This window comes from Nicotiana tabacum, chromosome 11, assembly GCF_000715075.1.
Source record: "Nicotiana tabacum cultivar K326 chromosome 11, ASM71507v2, whole genome shotgun sequence".
Taxonomy (NCBI): domain Eukaryota; kingdom Viridiplantae; phylum Streptophyta; class Magnoliopsida; order Solanales; family Solanaceae; genus Nicotiana; species Nicotiana tabacum.
Window position 1 is genome coordinate 3,467,503 of NC_134090.1, and position 18,597 is coordinate 3,486,099.

At 34.3% G+C, this 18,597-nt stretch overlaps 3 protein-coding genes across 3 annotated transcripts; all 3 read left to right on the forward strand.

Annotated features, from left to right (window-relative positions):
* Nucleotides 1-1,754: 1,754 nt before the first annotated feature.
* On the forward strand, nt 1,755-2,932 carry LOC107828651 (ethylene-response factor C3-like). The gene has a single exon (XM_016656002.2). It carries the CDS (start codon nt 1,861-1,863, stop codon nt 2,647-2,649), a length of 789 nt encoding a protein of 262 aa, XP_016511488.2. The 5' UTR covers nt 1,755-1,860; the 3' UTR covers nt 2,650-2,932.
* A 6,140-nt stretch (nt 2,933-9,072) lies between these two features.
* On the forward strand, nt 9,073-10,453 carry LOC142166488 (putative methyltransferase At1g29790). Its single transcript, XM_075225884.1, has one exon. The coding sequence runs from the start codon at nt 9,117-9,119 to the stop codon at nt 10,305-10,307; it is 1,191 nt and encodes a 396-aa protein (XP_075081985.1). The 5' UTR covers nt 9,073-9,116; the 3' UTR covers nt 10,308-10,453.
* Nucleotides 10,454-12,426: 1,973 nt separating this feature from the next.
* On the forward strand, nt 12,427-12,873 carry LOC107794137 (auxin-responsive protein SAUR68-like). The gene has a single exon (XM_016616602.2). It carries the CDS (start codon nt 12,427-12,429, stop codon nt 12,871-12,873), a length of 447 nt encoding a protein of 148 aa, XP_016472088.2.
* The last annotated feature ends 5,724 nt before the right edge of the window (nt 12,874-18,597 follow it).

An 18,597-nucleotide genomic window follows, 5' to 3' on the forward strand; every position in this document is an offset into this window, starting at 1 on the left:
TCATGATAAGATAACCATATTGAATGGACGTCCACCTTAATTATTTAATTAATTAATTTCCAATGTCTTTAAATATAAGACTCCTCTAAGTAGAGCAAAAAGTTTTCTTTGCTTATTTATTTATTTATGGTTGTCAAGTTTTCAAGTAATAATCAGTAAGGTCCAAGTCATTGAAGATAATTGTGACGTTTCAAGACCTAAAAATTTAAAATTACGTTGCGGCCTTGAGCACGTGCTCCACCTTATCCCACGAGTATTGACTTTTGGACTTCCATTGATTTCTTTAATCTTTTTCTTATACAATGAGAAGAAAAAGTCTTTTTACATGTAATTAGATGTACCTAATAATCAGTATTATAAGGCATGAAAATAAGACAAGCAATCTTCTAAGCAGAAAAGTTTTAAAAAAAGGTATTCGAAAAGCCGACCACTATCTCATAGATATTTTCGATGGTAAAACCGATAACTACATTGCTTTATATCAAGTCATGAGCCATAGCGAACTCAAGCCGTTGTCTATTGGCGAATGAACGAAAGCCCGGCGAAGATTTATGCTACAGTAAGAAAAAAGAGTACGGTAAGGTTGTGGAGTCACTTATAGCCACTTTTTTCTTGGCCAAAAGTGCTTTTTTTTGTTAAAATTATTTTTTTCTCAAAGTTAAAGATGTTTACCAAGCTTTTTGAAGAAAAAAAAAAGTATTTTTGAGTAGAAGCAGAAACAGTTTTTAAAAAGTAGAAAAAAGTAATTTTTACCCATAAGTAATTTTTTGAAAAAAATAAACTTAGAAGCACTTCGTAACTGTCTCATATACATGAAAATAATAAAGCAATCTTCTACGGCAGAAAAGTTAGGAATTAACAAGGCATTCGAAAGGCCGACCGTTATCTCATAGGTATTTTGGTGGTAAAATCGATAACTATATTGCTCTATATCAAGTCATGAGCCGAAGCGAAGCGAAACCGCTATCTATTGGCGAAGGTACGAAAGCCCGACAAGGCCTATGCTACAGTAAGAAAAAAGAGTACATCAAGGTTACAAAGTCACTTAGCTGTAAACTATATAAAGGGAAAGTCGTCCGTACGAAGTCACTTAGCTGTATCACTTGCCACATATTAATGACAATAGCTATGAACGAACTTCTGTTTTTTTGTAGCTATCTCTTTTTGTCAAATTTAAACTCAGCAGAAAGATTGAGACCCTTTCAATTTACAATTATGTCTTTAAATAATACTAAGAGATAAGACATTTCATAATTTGCATTCAATCAATTAGCCCTATTTTTAGACAATTCATGAGACTTCTTTTTCAAGATTTTAGTGTTGAAAATTTGCCACTTGGACATAGCAGATGTCAGTCTAGTACTATTATTGCCAAACTTCTGCCAAGGTGTGTTTGTTTTTTTCCCTTGGGTTTACACCCCCTACCCACGCTAAACCTCACCCTAAGATTAATTTTCAAAGAATTAACTTAAATAGCCATTTATTCAAGTGCTTAAACTTAAAATAACCGGCAAATATTATATATATATGTTTAATTATATATAATTATTATATAATTTATGTATACTAAATAAAAAAAGTAAATAATAAATTCGACCGACTATTTGTGTAAATGAATATGACACCCTTCATTGTTCATGAAATATGTCATTTTCTTCCTTAAAGAAAAAACTTAAAAGACTTGAGGACTTGGATAATTGGATCTAAGTCAAGAGTAAAAGAGGTGAATATCTTGAAAAAAATTGTTAGATATATATGTATCCGTCCATCTCTTTCAAGTCCTCATCCAATAAAGCCTTATATATATAAATATATAAACACCAAGACATGTATTGAAACTCAAGAGCCTAATTAACAAAGATGGAAATTTCATCCCTTGATCAATTCCCAAATTTTGATTTCTTGCAAGATCAATTTCCATGGGAATTTGAGTACTCCGAGCTAATCGATGACCATGTTGATCAGATACCAAGAAGTTCGTCATTCTCAGAAACTAATTCCTCTAAAGGAAGTAGTGAAGAAGGATTCGAAGAAGACAGAACTGGCCATCCTTCTCATCACCCTAAAGAAGTAGAGCGAGGTGAAAGAATTTCATCGTTCAGTCGAAGAGGACAGGTTAGCATCTTTGATCAGATACCAAGAAGTTCGTCATCCTCAAAAACTAATTCCTCAAAAGGAAGTAGCGCTGACGAAGAAGTGACATCATATTCCATCAAGAGAAAAGACGCAGATGCAGACAAAAAAGAATTACAAGATGAAGAAAAGCATTATATAGGAGTTAGAAAAAGGCCATGGGGGAAATATGCAGCAGAAATAAGGGATTCAACAAGAAATGGAATTAGGGTATGGTTAGGGACATTTGATACTGCTGAAGAAGCTGCTTTAGCTTATGATCAAGCTGCATTTTCAATGCGTGGTCCTTTAGCATTTCTCAATTTTCCAATGGAAAAAGTCCAAGAATCACTTCAAAAAATTGAGATGAATTGTAACCAATTATTAGATGGATTATCTCCAGCTGCTGCTTTAAAGGAAACACATAAAATGAGAATGAAAAATGTGAAAAGAAGAAGAAATAGGAAGAAGAAGAACGCAGTTCTGGTTTTTGAGGATTTGGGTACTGACTTGTTAGAAGAACTCTTAATGAGTTAATCTTAAAATCAGAGGCGGAGCCAGAAATTTAAGGTTGTGGGTTCTAAGTTCTAAGATAATAATATTAAGTGTTAGTATTTGGGTTCTGAATTTAATTTTTGTATATATTTAATAAATTTCTTAAAAATTTAAATTTTAAATTAGACATAACGAGTAGTTCAGCTAAACATGTAGCTGGCCTTCTAGCTTCGCCCTTCTAAATTTCAATGAATATGGTGTGTTTCTTCTTGATCATGTTTGATTGTCTTACAATAATTGAGAAGTGAATTGTTGTCTTTTTGTATAGTCTTAGGTAAAATCAGCTCAAGCTAGTTTTTAGAGTTCATGTAGTTAGGTCTAAATTATTATTTTTTATCTAGCTCTGTTAACTTGCCCATCGGCGTGATAAATGTTTAAGATGTTCCCACGTCGGTAGAAGAAATGTACTATTATCTCCTATTTTTGTACTGTTAGTTGAGTTAGAACCAAATCAATTTTCTTTTCCTTGCTTGTTTTCCTTAGATAGTGAATAGAGCTTATAAATCTAATATTTGAAGAGCGTAAGAATTGAAGTTTCTAAGATATTGAGTCTGAATATGATTTTCTTATACATTTCCGAATATTTTCTTAAGGTATAAGTAGTTTGTAATATTGTTAAGTAGATTTTTAATGTATAGTTTAAAATTTTAAAAGTGGAGCATTCAGTATACAAAATCAAACAAAATTGTAGGGGTCTGATCCATACCCTAAACATGTCATTCATTTTGGGACCAAATGAGTCATAATTAAATACTAGACTGTCAATAGGTGTGGTGAAATGAATGTGATTACTTAACTGTTAATCACAAATCTTGATTTCTAGCTTTCAGCATAGAAAAATTCCTGGTAAGAAGCTCTTTTCTCTTGAATAAGCCCTACGCTTAAACCAATCTAATTAGATTAGTTGGAGCAGTGAGTTCCGTACACCCGATAATAAAAGAAAAATACTACGCATAAGCATTGATTTGACAACTCATGAACTATATTGAAACTTTGAAACCTTAGCTTATCCTTTCCAATATTCTAAGCGAATATGCTTACTCTTTAGTTTGATCCCTCTTCTAATCATTCTTCTTTCACTTTCATCATATTATAATCAGCTTGATTTCCTTTTTCTCCCTCCCACTACTTGAAAAATGCCTTGTTCATACATAGGCTTCTCCGGTACAAAATGGCCACTTCAAATAGATTCATTGCTCCGGCTCAGAATACGATTTTTTTAGTAATTTACCGGATAAATTGAATTGTCGGGCATTTCAACCCACCAAATGAAACCAGTGCTTTCTTGGCTAGGACCGGCTAAGACTAAAGTTCCATTAAAGAACGCTCTCTTCCATAAGCAAAGATGGGCATGAACCAACGAAATAACAAGACTAACGAAAGAGAAGCTATTGGTTATATAGATACTTTTATACAAGATTTTAGTTGACGGAATTAGAGGATTAGTTGAATTCACTCATTTTTTAATCCACAAGTAAAAGATAAAATGAGTAAAGGGGGTTGAAATTAACAGTTATATTGTAGGAAAAAAGTATCAAATATATAGGGATGAACAAATATGGAAAATATCACTATAAGACTAGTAGTATCTAGAGCTATTGCATTGTGTTCCACCTTACCCTATGCTTTATTTTGTCGACTATTATTAAGGCAAGTGGCTACATTACGAAACGATGAATCTACTACAAATTAAAAGTAGTGCAATGCGTAAACAAAAGGTTGAAAGTAGAGAAGATAAAATGGTCCCCGATAAAAGGCAGTATTAATTATTGTTTCCTGTTTATGATCAACTATATATGATGAATAATTAATGACAACTACGACGCTAAAATAGTACTCCCTCCGTTTCAATTTAGACGAAATAGTTTGACTCGCCTCGGAGTTTAAGAAAAAAAGAAAAAGACTTTTGAAACTTGTGGTCTTAAAAGCTTAAGGGGTAAAAGCTTTGTGGGGCCATGACATTTGTGTGGTTATAAAAGTTTCTCATTAAGGGTAAAATGAATAAAATGAAGAGTTTAAAGTTGAGTTATTTTTAAATTTAGAAATGTATCATTTATTTTGGAACAGACTAAAAAGGAAAGTAGCTCATTTAATTTAAAGCGAAGGAGTAGATGATTTGTTCAAGTCTTGATAGATTGAAAATCTGATATATGCAGGTGTGGACTCAGGATTTATTTGACATTAATATAAATTTATCATTATTCATAAAGAGTGGTACGAGCACCTATGCTAATATCTGACATTTTTTTGAAGACATTTGCAAGTATACATAGAGTTTTGTCGAAGTTTCAAGATGCCGGTGACCCATTTTCCTATAGTGTGCGTCCGACTTTGGATACATGTGAAAGTAGGAAGTAACACTTAACCAGAAATCAGCCAGGTATGCTCAAGCTGATCAATACATCATGACTATTAAAATAATAATTAATAACAACTCAAGATGAATATAAAAAGAGAAACTATCATAGCACAGTACATGTTCTTGGCTATTTGTGTAGCATATCTTATCTTGTATCCTTTCCTTAATGTATTTCATGACGACACAGAAGAAAAATAACTTAAAAATTTTAAAAACGAAAATTTTATCTCTAAGAAGGGGAAAAAAGAGGCGAAGAATTTTTTTTAATTATCATTTCAAAACTAATTTATTAAAACTAAAATAAGTGTACGAGGAAATAAATGACCCGTACGTCTACAACTCGTATCTCGTAAAAGAACCAAACTGATAATAAACTCTAGAAGTATCAATAACATTACAAATTTTCCTATTGATTAGATGGTCAACAATTGACGATCAATGACTTTTCAAAAGTCGGATTCAGTTAGGTATGATTTTAGGCATGGAATCAGAAATAGTACTAAAATATTCACTTAGAGGAAAATTTAACTATTTTAGATAGGGGAAGGAGCACGGAAACTCAAAGGAATCTTTACATAATACCAGTTAAATTTACTTTTTTTTAAAAACCGGTATACATATATTATACATTAATTATATATAGCTGTACATATATTATATATGAATTATATGTGTATTATATATCTCACTGGGTGGACGGCTATTTGAGTTAATTGGGGGATTTGCATCTATACCCGATTTTTGGGTCACTTTTTAACCTATACCCGCTTTGCAAAAAAAATTGCAAGCGTACCCACTTTTCGGATAACTTCAGACATACGGGCCTGAAGTAGCAAAAATTTATGTCTGAAGTTTGAACTTAAGAATGTTTTGCCTGAAGTGTAGCTTTATCAAAGAAAAACTTCAGATATTTTTGCCTGAAGTTTGGCCTGACTTGCAAAGCCAATCACGCAAATTTCAGTTCATAGTGCAATGGAAAACTTCAGTTCAATAATTGCTGAACTTCAGCAATTTTGGCTGAAATTTTTGTTTTGTAATTGCTGAACTTCAGCATTCTAGGAGCTGAAGTTTGTTTAGTATCTGCTGAACTTCAGCATTTTAAGAGCTGAAGTTTGTTAAATATTTGTTGAACATTAGCTCCTAGAGGATGCACTTCAGTTCAATAATTGCTGAACTTCAGCAATTTTGGCTGAAGTTTTTGTTTTGTAATTGCTGAACTTCAGTATTCTAGGAGCTGATGTTTGTTTAGTATCTGCTGAACTTCAGCATTTTAGGAGTTGAAGTTTGTTTAGTATTTGCTGAACTTCAACTCCTAGAGGATGTACTTCAGTTCAATAATTGCTGAACTTCAGCATTCTAGGAGCTGGAGTTTGTTTAGTATCTGCTGAACTTCAGCATTTTAAGAGTTGGAGTTTATTTAGTATTTGCTGAACTTCAGTTCCTATATGATGTACTTCAGTTCAATAATTGTTGAACTTGTGCTTACTTGTGTTCACTTGTGCCTACTTGTGTTCCTAGAGGATGCACTTCACTTGTACCTACTTGTGTTCAGAAATATGAGTTCCTTGACGAGTCCAACACTTTGAGATTACAGTCATCAATAGCGATAACGAAAAGTTCAGTTGATAAAAATAGAATTGAGTAGTCCCTGTTGGCAACCCACACAACTGTTTTCGGGACTCACCTTGTACCATATGAATAAATATCATCTAGAGGAAAGAGTAATATCACCCGAAGAAGAAGAAGAAGAAGGAGGAGAAGAAGCAAAATGAAGGAGGAGGAGAAAGAGGCCTGAAGTTGTTTAAATAGTGGTTACAAGTTAAAACGTTTTTAAAAAGTGAGTATAGATTAAATGGGGGTGACCAAATAGGGCGTCCCGTACAATTTTTACGAGTTAATTCTTCAAGTAGGAAAATTGATTCGGCCCAAATCATTGTATCAATAACCCAATCCAGTAGACAGAGCTCCTTACTTACTCCACTATTAAAGCCCAATTTTTGAATTGTCTTTTTCTCCCATTCCAAACAGGCCTTTGCATAATACTCGTATTCATATATATGATCCAAGTAAGGGTCAAGTTTATCTGCATTAGAAGAGGAGACAATTCTAGTTTTTAACAGCTATTTACAGACTTTCTTTTATTGCATAAACAAATTTTTTAAAAAAAAATGAATTTTTGGGTATATTTTTTTTTTTATCTATAATAGCCAAATAAGATCTAAATTTCAAATATTATTATAGGGGTAAAACAAGCTAATCCTTATAGAAGACACAAAAAGTCCGAAAAAAATAAGACTAATATAGAGAAGCTGAAATATATATATACATAATACTAAGACTTCAATAAATCTGGTCTAAAATGGAATAATCAGCGCGACTTCCTAGATTTTTTTTAGCAGATTAAACTTTAGACTATCACGTGAATCCTTCCGTAAAATATGCAGCTAAAAGAGCTAAATGGGATTAAATAAACAAGGTGCTTCTGATTCACACTTCACAAAGACCTGCTTGACAAAATTAAACTTTGGAATTAGTCAAACTTGAATATTTATATCAATTCAGAAGTTGCAAGTTGCCAAATATTTTGCTTCTTGCTTCAAATATAACAAATCATAAATACAAAAGTTGGTTCTTGGTAATAGAATAAGCAACATAATTTATGAACGTTGAACTTCTTTGAATTAACATGAGTGACCTTCTACAAGTTCTCACTACTTGTCAGAGGAGGAGCTAGAAGCCCGACTACAAGTTTGACCGAACCTAATAGTTTTTGCACACATATTATTATGTTGGAGAATTTATTAAATATGTATAAATGTTAAATTTAGAATTCAGTTATTAGCACTTGAAATTTTCATTCTAAAATCCTGAATTCATAAAGTTGAAATCCTAGCTCCGCCTCTACTACTTGCTATGGATTGGATCTTTCCACCTTTAATCAGATATCTCGGTTTTGGGCTCCGAGAAATAAAAAATAATTTGGCATAAAGTGCTTCCCCCTTTTAATAGCCCTTACGCGGTGCAAATCTAGATTAGTCGGGGCTTCAATACAAGTACCGAACACTGTCTAGAAAACAAAAAAAATAGTTTATCATACCCAATACTCATAAATAACTAACTCTCCTTTGAATAATTATAACCAAGATATCCTTGGCAAACCTTAGAGTTTTGTTACTTAGTTAGGGGTAAGATTGATATTCACACTTCACAAAGACCTGCATGGTGAAATTAACATTGGAATTAGTCAAACTTGAATATTTATTTTCAAATTCTGAAGTTGCAAGTTGTCAATTCTTTTTGCCTATTGCTTCAAATATAAGGAATCATACATACAAAAGCTGGTTCTTGGTAATAGAGTAAGCAACATAATTTATGAATGTTGAACTTCTTTGAGTTTCACATGAGTGACCTTCTACAAGTTCTCACTATGCGGAGCTAGAAGTCCGGCTATAGGTTCAGTGAAACCTAGTAGTTTTTGATCAAATAGTGTATTTGTGTTTAAAAAGTTATTAAATATATAAAAATATTAAATTTAGATCTCAGTTATTAACACTTGAAATAGTCGTTCTAAAATTCAGAACCCATAAAGTTGAAATCCTGGCTCCGCCTCTGCTAATTACTATGGATAAGATCCTTCTACCTTTAATCAGAAATCTCGGGTTCGAGTCGTGGAAAATGAAAAAATCTTGGCACGAAGTGCTTTCCCTTTTAATTTCCCTTGAGCGGTGCAAATCTGAATTAGTCGGGGCTCCAATACGAGTACCGAATATCGGATAGGAAACTAAAAAAAATAGTTTATCATACACATTGCTCATAAATTCCCAATTCTCCTTTGACTAATAACCAAGATATCCTTGGCAAACCTTAGAGTTTTGTTACTTAATTAGTAGGGTAAGATTGATAGAACATACCTTAGTGAAGAATCAAAGTGCTAAATAATAGAAAATCCTCCAGTTGATACAAAATACAAATGCACGCCTTACTTTTATAAGCCTCCAGTTGGCATTTCACAGTATATTTTGACTTTATTATAAGCATATAAAGACTAGATTTGAGAGTTCAAGATTGATCAGACAAAGAAAAAAATCCCATGGATTCCACTAAAAAGCACAAGTTTCTTTCTTCTAACTTGTTCTTTGCCTTCCTTTTAGTGTCCTCAAATCTCTTAACATTGTTCATTTCTACCTCTTTTAACACCTCTTGTTCTCTAAATCAGCAAATAGATATTGCTTCACCTGTTTTGTCTAAAGTAGCACCTAAATATGAAGCTGTTCAAGTATCTGATAACACACAATCTGATCAAAATCTTCCATCTGAGTTCCTTACTTTCACATCTCCACAAAAACTCCCTTTAGGATTCAGCAAAAACTTTGACTCTAACGAAATCATGCCTCCGGTTGGTAGTCCGTGTACTTTGTTTCGCGATTTACTTAATCGTTACATGTCATATAATGTCAATGGTTCTTGTCCTGATGATGAATTTCTAGCACAAAAGTTGCTTCTTAAAGGTTGTGAGCCACTTCCTCGTCGTAGATGTCGTGCAGCTGCTCAACAAGAATATGTTGAGCCTTATCCAATTCCGGAGAGTTTATGGAAAACACCCTCTGATTCCTCTGTAGTTTGGAGTGGCTATACTTGCAAAAACTACGATTGTTTAATCAATCGCGTTAGAAATCAGAGAGGCTTTGATGATTGTAAAGATTGTTTCGATCTTAATGGAAGAGAGAAATCGCGTTGGAGAGCGAAAAATGGTGCTGGTCTTGACTTCTCTATTGATGAAGTGTTAGCAGTAAAGAAACCAGGAACAATTAGAATTGGACTTGATATTGGAGGTGGTGTGGCTACATTTGCAATAAGAATGAGGGAAAGGAATATTACAATTGTGACCACTTCAATGAACCTAAATGGTCCTTTTAATAACTTTATAGCTTCAAGAGGAGTTATACCATTGTACGTTAGTATTTCACAAAGACTTCCATTTTTCGACAACACGTTGGATATTGTACACTCAATGCATGTAATGAGTAACTGGATACCGACTACACTTCTGCACTTCTTGTTGTTTGATATTTATAGGGTGCTTCGGCCTGGTGGTTTGTTTTGGCTTGACCATTTCTTCTGTGCTGGTGATCAGTTAGAGCAAGTGTATGCGCCACTTATCGACAGTGTTGGTTTCAATAAAGTGAAGTGGCTTGTGGGGCGAAAGCTCGATAGAGGCCCCGAGCTAAACGAGATGTATCTTTCAGCATTATTGGAGAAGCCATTGAAGAATTCATGGTAACACTATTTAGTGTTCCTTTTTTATTTTCTAACTCGGAAATAGGAGAGAAGAAAGTTGTGTTCTCCTTATATGTCCTTTTGTTCTATTGTACTCAAATGACATATGCAGACATCAAATACACATATATAGCAGCTTGATTTTGAATACAGTCAAGCCTCTTTATAATAGCCGCGTTTGTTCCGATATTTTTTGAATGTTATAGTGAAGTGTTGTTATAGAAAGGTCTGAATGTATATAATTCTTGGTAGTTAAAGACTTATATCTTGCTTCTGCATTTCTTGACAATTGCACTAATTGAGCGAGGATAAAATGTTGTTTTCCTTTTGACACCACTCAATAGAATTACATTCTCCTTCCTTTATGTTGATAAAGGCAGAGAGGCTATTTCCAATATACGCTCGGCTGGAGATAGATCATACCACCTCGACTAGACCTAAAGTTGCAGTTCTGATATATGCTTAACTACTCAATTCACTATTTTCACATCCATAAAATAACACACACCACACAACATATTAAATACAAGAAATTAGTAGTTACAAAAAATTAACACAAGTGTCAATCCATAATATTCTGCATGCACAAATACAGTTATTTGTAAGTAAAATCCATTCTTATTGTGATTTCATTTCCAAGAATGGGTTAATCGATAAAGACATATTTGCAGAAGGGATAATTAAATGTCTCTTATCTATATGACCAAGAATGGAGCAGCACATGGATTTGCCTTTTGTTGTTAGTAGCAAAACTTCAGTTCCAACTACAAAGCTTGTCTACAACCTCTTGTATATATAATCCCCCTTTCATGAGACTTTTGGCAATTGAGAATGTTAACTTTCATCTAAATTAAATGACATGAAAAATAATTGTAAAGATTTTAAATGAGGTGAAGTCATAAAGTGTTCCTCTATCAGACTTCAAAGTCCATTTGCTTGTTTGATGGAAAGAATGAAAAAAGAAGAGGCTACAAAAGTAGATCAAATTTCTATTAGAAGATGGAAAGGGGTATAAATTCAGATATCTAAAGAGAATCCTTTCAACTATTTTCATTCTGAAGTCTGTTACTTTTTCTTTTTGCTTGACTTCATTTATTCATTTACTTGTGTACATTACTATAGATAGAGAGCAATAGTAGAGAAATATGACACATTTTGGATTGGTCTCTAACTTTTGACCACCGCTTGCCCCATGAGCAGAATTTCAAGGTCAAAAGTTAAAACTGTTGCCTTTGGGGAAAGTGAGGGGAAACACTTGTTAAACTTGAAATTCTGCCCATGGGGCAAGCGAGGGGCAACACTTGTTACATTTGAAATTCTTCCCATGGGGAAAACATGGACAAAAGTTGAGACCATCCACTTTGAGGACTATTTGTATACTTCACCCAAAAAGTGCAGAAATATGACACTTTTTGGGGTAGTTTTTAAAGTTTGATCCCCATTTTCCCTATGGGCAGAACTTCAAAGTCAAAAGTTAAACGTGTTGTTCATAGGGCAAGCATGGAGCAACACTTGTTAAACTTGAAGTTCTATCAATGGGACAGCTGGGACAAAAATTCAAGATCATCCACTTGGAGGGCTTTTTGTGTAAAGTGTTTGTGCTCTTTGTTTTGGTTGTTACAAATGTTGCTCTAGATAGTGTAAAGGTTCTCTACGATTCAAATATGTTGAGTGGTTTTAATCACATATAATGCAATGTTTTTTGTATAAAGAAAAACCAGCCAAGATGACAATTTAAAGACCCCTTAGCACATGGTTTGTTCTTCTACCAGCAATTCTTCATTCATTAATGGTATTGAAATTATTGACATTTTCTAAGAAGTCCCAAGTATGAGCTGATAGCCAAACTAATAGGTCCAAGTTGTTGTCAGCCAAAGTGAAGAGAGGAATTTATTTACCAATTTAAGGCCCCATATATACATGACCAACAGGCATTAGCACTTGGCTTTGCCTTTGGTTGTTAGTAGCAAAACTCCAGCTCAAACTCAAAGCTTGTCTACAGCCTCTTTGTATATATATATTCCCTTTTCCGTGAGCCTTTTCATCAACAAAACAAGCAATATCAATTAAGTCGTCAAAGGTGTCTATAGAATTTACTTTCTTGTTTCAAATCTTCCAGAGCAATGACAATGATTAGTTTTAAGAAACTCATCAAGATGGCCAGGAGATGGCAAAAGTTCGTGGCCAAGCAGAGGAAAAGGATTTCATTTCCAAGAAATGGCAGTGATACAGACAGTTGTAGTACATCTTCATCCTCTATCACCGGAAAAGGCCATTTTGTAGTCTATACAATTGATCAAAGGCGCTTCGTTATTCCCTTGGCATACCTTGAAAATGAGGTCGTTAGGCAACTCTTAAACATGTCGGAAGAAGAGTTTGGGCTGCCAAGTGGTGGCCCTATTAAATTACCCTGTGATTCAGCGTTCATGGATTACATCATTTCACTAATCAAGAAAGGTGTGGCCGCTGGAGATCTTCACAAAGCATTGCTCCTCTCAGTTACTTCGTGTTGCTGTTCAGCTTATTCTTTGCACCAAGAAAGTGGAAACCAGCAGCTTGTTATCTATTGAATCATGAAATGATCATATTTTGTAAATGGTAGCTCAAAACAGATTGTATAGCAGGTGATAAGTAGAAAAATAAAAGAGTGTATTACAACAGATGAATAGAGCTTTCAATTTTCAATTTTAAAACTAAGATGTTCTTAACATTAACATCATGGAATGACACTACTATCTTATTCCGGATAATTAATTTGGTTGATCAAAACTTCCAAATATATGAATCATTCTGACACAGGTCTGAGTAATAAAATTAAATGCAAAGAGCTTAAATGATGTGGAATCACAAAGCGTTCCTCGTCCACTGCAGTTAAATTCCCTACTTGATAAATCAGGATAGAAAAGGAAGCTGCAGACTACAACAACCATTTAAGACGTAATTAACAAAGCTCAACGTTCACTCTTACTCAAATGGCATACTTATTGCGGTACCAGTGTGATTCTTGTTTCAGGTAATAGATTATTCATATCAGAATGTAGAGTAGTTTAGTAAGTTTAACTAAGTAATGAAATCAAGATGACTTTGCGCAGTGCGTTTCTGTGAACTTGCAAGATCATGTTCTACAATATGCATAGATGGAAGTGAAGATTAATGCAACCACAAGTTCAGACAAACTTTTGCAGCTTCTTTACCATTCTTTACTTGTTTAATGAAACATAATTAAATTCTTTGTAGAACTGTAATGACCCCACCGGTCGTTTTGAGAATTAGCGTACCGTTCAGCAGCTTAAGGCCTCGAGCAACTTCGTATTATGTGTTATGACTTGCGTGTGTAGACGACTCCGGAATGGAGTTTTGATGATTCCAATAGCTTCGTAGGATGATTCTAGACTTAGGAGCGTGACTGGATGTTGATTTGGAGGTCTGTAGGTCGTTTTGGCGCGAATTGACGAAAATTAGAAAATGGAAGGTTTGGAAGTTCGACCGGAAGTTGACTTTATTGATATCGGGGTCGGAATTCCATTTCGGAAGTTAGAATAGGTCCGTCATGTCATTATGATTTGTGTGCAAAATTTAAAGTCAATCGGAATTGTTTTGGTATGAATCCACATTAGTTCTAAAATTCGAAAGTTCATTAGGCTTGAATCGATGCGCGATTCATGGTTCTAGTATTGTTTGATGTGATTTGACGCTTCGAGCGTGTTTGTATGATATTTTAGGAGTTATTGGTATATTTGGTTGAGGTCCCGAGGGCCTCGGGTGTGTTTCGGGTGAGTTTTGAACAAGTTTAGGCATTTCGGCACTTTGATGATGTTCTGGAGCAGTCGAAGTGCGGAGGGCACATTTTTGGAGTGCTGAGGCAAAGCCCATGTGTGGCCGCAAACTCCCAGAGTGAGGAGGCAGTGGAAAATGTGCGGACCGTAATGGGCTTTGCCTCAGCACTCCAAAAAGGAATTTTTTCATTCGTATACACTATTTGAAACCTTATTACGATAAATGTCCATGTTTTGTTATTTACCCGACATACACAAGTTTTGTTTACAAAATATATACACTCCACCTTAAAAGGCTCCCAAATCCATCATTAATGCCTTCAATCAAGAGATTTAGTTACACTCTTTTCTTTTTTTTCTCCTCTTCTCTTTCCTTATTTTTCTGCAATCATCGGCAGTCTCTTCTCTGCAATCTTCACCTTCTTCAAGCATAGGAATTTTCTCTTGTCGAACTTATTTTCACTTCTTCGAGCATATGAAATGGGAAAATTATAGTATAAGAATAAAAGACAGAGTTGACAAGGTGTGAACACGGACGCTGCCTATATTCCTTTCTTCCTTTTTTTTTTTTAAAACTTAAGCAAAATTTATGTTATAATGTCAACGAATACCTTGGTAAAGTACACCAACACTCATATATCACTCTTTCTGTAATGGTATAACGAAGAAGGATTAGAAGTCAAAGCAAGAATAACAAGTAAAACCTACCACTTATACTAAAGATACAGTGGTTTTTTGAAACAAGTAAAGACTTTGAAAAATGCAAGAGAAGGAAAAAAGAAGAGAATGATGGAACTTTAACTTACTGTCTATGTGATGAGCCTTGGACAAAAGCAAGAAGAGAAGCAAATAAACTCCAAGGGTTTAGATCTGGTTTTTAGGACATAGTATTAAACCACTTTTTGGAGCATAAGAATCTTCTCTGCAATCTTTACATTCTTCGAGAAGATTTAAGTTTTATTGTAACCTTACTAAGAGAGCATTCCACATTAAGAAAAGTGAAAGGAAAATGAAAAACAGATTAAAACTCTGACAGTTTGAGCAAACATATGCCCACAATATTTTGTATCTAATTTATAAAACTTATCTACAACTTTCATACATTATTTCTACACAGTTAAATACAATTACAATATCATACAACTTAAATACAAATTTTATACAATATGTCTTTTGTATATTTTGTATCTGATTTATACATAGTAAAAATAAATTTTATACAACTAATTATATATTATAAAACTTATCTACAATTTTTATACATTATTTCTACTCAGTTATATACAACTATAATATCATACAACTTAAATACAATTTTTATACAATATTATTCAACTTTCATACAATAGTTAAATAAAAAAATACATATAAACAACAAAATACAATTTTACTACCATTTTACTACAATTTCGTAAGTATAATATATATCATGTCTTCTTCTTCTTCTTCTTCTTCTTCTTCTTCTTCTTCTTCTTCTTCTTCTTCTTCTTCTTCTTCGTCGTCGTCGTCGTCGTCGAGTTTCAATCTGAAATTCATCCAAAATTAAGTCTAATCTTCACCAAAACACCCTCAAAATTGAGATATAAACTCCAAACCATATTCCCAATTGTTTGCAACAACACCCAATCCAAACAAATAATGATTTTTGAAAACCCAAATTCGAATTCAAAGTTTCAAAGCTTTTTAATGGCTGTCAATGGTGGAATTACCGCTCTCTTTTCCATTGCTTTACATTACTGGAATTAGGGATTGAGAGATAGAGAGAGATGTAGAAAGAATTCCCAATTGTTTGCAACAACACCCAATTCAAATAAATAATATTTTTTTGAAAACTCAAATTCGAATTCAAAGCTTCAAAGTTTTTTAATGGTTGTCAATGGTGGAATTGCTGCTCTCTTTTTCTTTGCTCTACATTACTCGAATTAGGTATTGAGATATATATATATATATATATATATAGAGAGAGAGAGAGAGAGAGAGAGCGCAGGAAAGAGAGAGAGACGGAGAGAGAGAGCGCAGGAGGGAGAGAAAATAAGGATGGGAAATAATTGATTCCTAATATAAAGGGATACTCATTTAATTCCTAAAGTATATATAATTGGTAAATTTATATATAAGATATAAATTAAATTAAAACTTGAGTAGGGAGGGTAATAAAGTTTCCAATAGTATATAGGTATGTAAAAATTCCCTCAAAAAATGTGCCCTCCGCACTTCAACTGCTCTAGAACATCATGAAATTGTCGAAATGCCCACACTTGTTCATTAAGCATCCGAAATACACCCGAGGCCCCCGGGACCTCAACCAAACATACCAACAAGTCCTAAAACATGAGACGAACACGCTCGAAATGTCAAATCATATCAAACAACACTAGAACCATGAATCATGCATCGATTCAAGCCTAATGACCTTATGAACTTTCGAATTTCAAAACTTATACTGATTCATACCAAAACAATTCCTTTTGACTTCAAATTTTGCACACAAGTCATAAATGACACGACAGACCTATTCTAACATCCGAAATCGAATTCCGACCCCAATATCAATAAAGTCAACTCCATGTCAAACTTCCAAACCTTTCATTTTTCAATTTTTGCCAATTCACGCTAAAACGACATACAGACCTCCAAATCAACATCCGGTCATGCTTCTAAGTTTAGAATCATCCTATGGAGCTATTGAATCATCAAAACTCTATTCCGGAGTCGTCTACACAAAACTCTTACCGCTTATGCTTCTAAAACAAGAATTCTTCTTTCAAATTGATTCTGAATCATCCGAAAATCGAACTCGACCACACATGCAATTCATAACACATAATATGAAGCAGCTCAATGCCTTAAGCCGCTAAACGGGACACTAATTCTCAAAACGACCGGTGGGGTCGTTACAAGAACAACAAACATTTCTCTTGCTTTTTAACATAGGAAGCTTTGAATGTATAAAACTAAGAAGTTCAGACAATAACAGGACAAAATAACATTGAATTCTGTTGATTCACGAACTCTGTAAAATGAGGTATTTTTAATGTGCCATCACATTGGAGGGTTTGAGAGCTGTAAATAATATAATTACTGGTCATACAAAAACATCAGGCAAATTAGTCTGACATTTTAGCACATGAAATGTATAATATTTAACTACAAACCGAAGGAGCACTAAAGAAAACGAAGTTTTAAGTGACGATTTTTTGTAGTGACCTCTTTAGTCGCCGGCAAAGGTAACTTTCAACGGCGAAGTATATGTTGCTATTTTTTGTAGCGACCTACCTTAAATAAGAGGCCTTAAAATCTGTAGTGTTAATTTAAGGTAGGTCGCTGCTATCAATAATATGGAGTACGTCGCTGAAACTTACTTTTGGGGCAACTAAAAAGTCGTCACTGAAAATCTTTATTTAAGGTACTAACAATAGCAACACTTAGGTCGCGGCTGAAAGTTCCTTTTTGTGGCGACTAAAGCGGTCGCCACGGAGAGTTGTCAGTTTAAGTTAAGTCGCTACCAGCTGAAACTTACTTTTCTGGCAACTAAAGCGGTCGCCACGGAACGTAGTCACTGGTAATCTGTAGTTACTATTCAAGATGGGAAAATGCATAACTCCCCCTGACCTATTGGGATTTTCAACTATATTTTTTATCTTTACGGGGATCCTATTACCCCAAAACTCTTTTTAAATGAAATTCCTATACCCTTACTGCCTGATGTGACAGAAAAGAGTGTATGCCACTTTCCTTAGGAGAGTGAGAACGAGAGAGAATGCTGAAATTTTATTTTTTAACATTTTTATAAAATATAGGAGTACTATTTTCTATTTTTTCTTTTATCTGGTTTTTCTTTTTCTTCCTCCAGTTTTGTTACTTATAGATTGGCCGGAAATTAGCTCCGGCATTCTCCATATTTTTCGACGAGAGCGAGTTGAAGATTTTATTCTTTCCTCTACATAATTCACGACACTTTATAGAGGATTACTGTTATTTCTAATCTCTTCACTCACCACTTTTAAACTTTCAATTGCAATTGTTTCTCACATAAAGGAATGAAAAAATCTCGTCTATCAATTTTCGATCAAACCCGGAAGAAGCCCAGACAAAACTGAACAAGAAAAAGGTTATTGATTATTATTTGCAAAACATATTCTCGCCATGCTCGCCTTTTCCCGATTGGGGCCTTCTGCCTTTCACTGCTTTAGGTAGTGAGGTGGGTGAGGGGAGCCAATGGACGATACAAGTAAAACATTTCAACTAGCTAGGGGTCTTGGTGCTAAATATAAGGATTTCCGAACTGCGATGTTAGCAAAAACCCCTTATCCTACTTATAATCAGTTTGTTGTAGCCTTGCAAGCTCATGAACAGATGATGATTAATGAAAGCGAGGAGAAAGATCACTTGCAACCTCACCATGAACACGCTTTCGTTGGACAAAAAGGAAGAGGATGACATCGCGGTGGAGGAAGGTTTAACTCGAGAGGACGAGGCTTTCACCATGGTAGAAAATCAGTTTGAGCGTAAAATAAA